General features: G+C 36.0%; 1 protein-coding gene across 1 annotated transcript; it reads right to left on the bottom strand.

Annotated features, from left to right (window-relative positions):
* Positions 1-167: 167 nt before the first annotated feature.
* LOC109192066 (ATP-dependent DNA helicase PIF4-like) lies at positions 168-1,051 on the bottom strand (the record flags this gene model as incomplete). The annotated part of the gene is made up of 2 exons (XM_019342665.1): positions 466-1,051; positions 168-346 (listed from the first exon to the last, which is right to left on the bottom strand). Coding segments are annotated over exons 1-2 (765 nt in total), but the record flags the coding sequence as incomplete, so codon positions are not given.
* Between the last annotated feature and the right edge of the window lie 3,160 nt (positions 1,052-4,211).

Below are 4,211 nucleotides of genomic sequence, written 5' to 3' on the forward strand. Positions count from 1 at the left end.
TTGCCGCGCCATAGTATTTGGAGCTTCTAAAACATGATCATGCCAACTTTGACATATGATCACTTCTGTACGTTTGGCCACAACCCCAAGAATGATCAATATTCCTCAGAAGAAATAACTGCTGTGAGCCAACTTTAGAGCAATGAGTGATTTGGAACTCCTAACACCTTTGTTAAACCATTTAAAAATTCTGCAGTGTGCAGATCAGGAAGCATGTCAACATTTGAATTAGATTTACAAACCGAATCACAACTGAGATACGTCCTTCCTTCGGCATTATTATAGTCATTCATGTATTCATTTACTGCATCCACAATATCCAAAGTTGGTGTCAAAATAGCACGATCTTTTAGGTATTGAATATCACTCTAACCACTGCAGAACATAGGGAATATGTTATCAACAATTGTAGAAATTGGATCCTCAACACAATTAGCACTAATTCTTCAGGAATATTTATCTCACATTCTCCATGCAAACAATCACCAATTGTTCCATCACCTATATTAGCAATCCACTTTGCAAATTTTTCAATCTCTTTAACTTCAGTATCTGATTGCAATGACCTAAGCCTGAGATTCTTTGTTAGCCTAAATACTTTACAGCTTCTCCAAAGATATGATGCATTTATACTTGCTCCAACAATATCTTGCCTGGTTCCCTTTGGAATGACTGGTAGAATCTGTCTGAAATCTCCACCTAACACCACGGTTTTCCCACCAAAAGTCATATCCAAGCTTTTTGGATTTTTAGCACGCATGATATCTCTCATAGTACAGTCTAAAGCTTCAAAGCAAAACTTATGCATCATCGGTGCCTCATCCCAAATGATCAACTTACTTTGCATTATCAACTGTGCCAAAGGACTACTTTGACTGATGTTGCAGGTTGAATCTTCATTAACAGCTATTGGTATTGAAAATCTTGAATGCGCAGTTCTACCTCCTGGTAGTAGAAGAGATGCTATGCCACTTGATGCCACGTTTAAAACTATATCACCCTTTGACCTTAAAGCAGAAGACAATGCTCTCCATAAGAATGTTTTTCCCATTCCACCGTATCCATAAACAAAAAACAGGCCTCCCAGATTATTCTCAGCATCTTGCAATACTTCTCCATATATAGCCTTTGTTCTTCGGTGAGTTGATGCACCAATTTATCATTCTATTCCATCATGACATTAATATCATATGCTAATTCCTCTTGTATCAACCGATTGGTGGTTCTAGCATGATTCTCTAAATCCGGTACTGGCATCAACAGAAAGTCTTCAAACTCTTTCCCATAGCAGAAAACATTATTTGTATCTCATGAAGTGCAAAATTCTTTTTCTCATCTTCAGATAAAATCAAATCTGTGATAGTATTATCAATCGCATATTATAACTATGTGTATACAAATAATTTGTACAACATGAAAGTACAGAAACAAAATATTACCTGTAATCCCCAATTGAGCACTAATCTTGAATTGTGCATCCTCAGCCAAATAGTGCCAGGCAGCTTCCCACACAACTTCTGGTTTTCCCATGAGTTTGACATTAATAGGGTGACAAACAATATTCTCAAATTTACACCTGTCGCCCATTGACTTTCTTCTTCTATAGCATGAACATATTCCCTGTCGCCGTCGACTAATCCTCTTGCAGAACACGCATCCCTGAAAGATTCATATTGCACACCGTCTACTTTTTTTTTATGTCCAAAAAACATGTGGGCCCTTTTACTTTATTCAAAAGACATTTCAAATAAAATATCTCCCCTGTACCAGGTGGCACATAGAAAACTCTACCTATTGCAAATCCTCTTTTCCTTGGTTGCCATTTCCTAACATCTTTCTTCCATACAAATTTAGTTGGCATTTCGGCATATGTCAGTTGTCTTGCAGCTGGGTAGGTTTATTTGCCTCAAACCATTCTAAGAACATGATTGTTGGACGGCTTAGTATGTTATCAACTGGATCATCATCTGCAAATACGCCACTTTGTTGATTTGGCAAGTGAAAGCTTAATCGCTCAACAGCTGGTGTCCTTAACTGTATATCAAATCCAAATAATCGCCAAGATGCTTCACATGGAGAGATGTACCAAAAATCATAGAACATACTGATTTCATCAATAACTTTTGGACATTCTGCATCGCAGTTGGCTTTGAAAAACTCTGCTGTTACCCTGTCATGGCCCTTGTTGACGTACTTGAACAAATACTTGATTGAACGGGACTGATTACACCATCCCACGTTAATATGAGCTCTTTACTTTTGCAATAAATGTCTATTGTGTGGTACTACGTACCTATTATCCAACTGAATACCATTACGCATGACAGACCGGCCATTGTCTCGTCTGTGATATATAGGATAACCATGCTCGTCCACAATTGACAAATTAACAAACTTCTTTGGAAAGTGTTTAGTACATTTACCATTCGCCATACATGGAGAAGTCAACTGTGCTTTCCCGCAAGGACCATGCATCATAAATTCCTCAACAACTTTGAAGTATTCTGGATCTGTTTCTTGGTCAGGTAACTCAGCTAAAATAATGTTGTCCAGATTTATACCACTTTGCGCTCGATTGTTTTTATTCAGGAACAAAAGTATATGAGCATGCGGTAGACCTCTTTTTTGAAACTCTATGGTATAGATCACTGTTAACAATGAAAAAGATAAGAAAGTTTAGAATAGAGCTAAATCTTGGGACATTGCTATGGGTTAGAAACTTCATCATTAAAATAGTAGCTTATTTTTCACGTACCTCCAATGACTGGGCCAAATAACTTGTTCTTTCGACATTCTGATAGTAGGGCATCCAACTTCAATTTGAATATTCTACAAATTATGTCTGGGCGATCTTCTGGCCTTAATTTTCTTGTATTCAAGAAGCGTTGTACCTCAGGCCACTTGGGGTTGCAGAATTGACACGGTTGTCAATTTCATTGTTCGTATCATAGATATACAGCTGTGCGAAATGTGGTTTCTTACCGTCTACCGAAAATAGAGTACCAATGTAGTGGAAGTTCTGGCCATTTATACGGAAGATTGGGGACCACCGTTGCTGTTCACGTTTCGGTCTATTTTACCACCCATCGAAGTGAAGCAGAACATACTATTGTATGCTCTAATGTTGTGTAGAAATTGCTTGTTTTTTTCTCCTTCTCCAAAAAAAAAGATCATATATAGCTTGTGGTGGCACCATCGTTTGTGGCAATTGGATCTTACCATTGTTGCAACACAGGTTATATTTTGGGTGGCCGCGATTATCTGTTTTGTGTGTCCTTTCTTCGTACCAAAAAAAGCGCTCCACAGTGTTGACATGTTATAGTTGCATCACCAAGATCTTGGTATTCCACTAAGTTGAGAATTCAAAACCGATTAATTAAACTGTAACATATGAATTAGAAGACCGAATAATATTATACATACCAGTATTGAAAGCAGTCAGTTCTGTAATTTGAGACTTATTTGCTTGTTCGTCACCTGATTGGTTAAAATTTGAAATTCCAATTGTCGACTGCATTAGTACTGTAACTTGGTTTGTGCACGATGTCTCGTTGCATTGTTTTGTACCTACCATGTACATAAATCATCTTATCTATAAATATTTTGAAACATATCCAAAAAATTGTAATGACATTTATAATTTGTATACAAATAATTACTTACCATTTGCACTTTCTTGGATATGTTGTTGTGTAATTGGTGACAATCCTACGTAGAATATATCATATTAGTTTCCCAAAAATAATAATCCTTTTGGGTGTAAGAACTAAATATGACTGAAACAAAGAAGTAAACCATGAAACATTTGCAAACTACTACTATTTAATATTAAACGTACCATAATTGTCTTGAACGGTTTTAGAAATTATATCCATATTGGAAACTCTTCAAAATCTTGAAACAAATCTCGGTTGACAACATTACACTGGATAACAGTTTTACCCTCATCCATGCATTTCCTTTTGTTGCAGTTTGTGTTACCTAATTAATTTATAGTTTACTTTTTTTAGCTGGCATAAAAAAAAAAAATTATTAAGCAACAAAAATGATATAAAAAATACTTACCATTGGATATATCCTGTAGAGGTGGTCGTTTGTTCTCAGACATTGTGAAGGTACCTTTTATATAACATATTTAACATTTTTAATGATAGATTGTTTATAATATGTAACTGGAATAAAAACAATTAAGTAATTGGCCATTAACTAAA

This window comes from Ipomoea nil, unplaced genomic scaffold, assembly GCF_001879475.1.
Source record: "Ipomoea nil cultivar Tokyo-kokei standard unplaced genomic scaffold, Asagao_1.1 scaffold1760, whole genome shotgun sequence".
NCBI lineage: Eukaryota > Viridiplantae > Streptophyta > Magnoliopsida > Solanales > Convolvulaceae > Ipomoea > Ipomoea nil.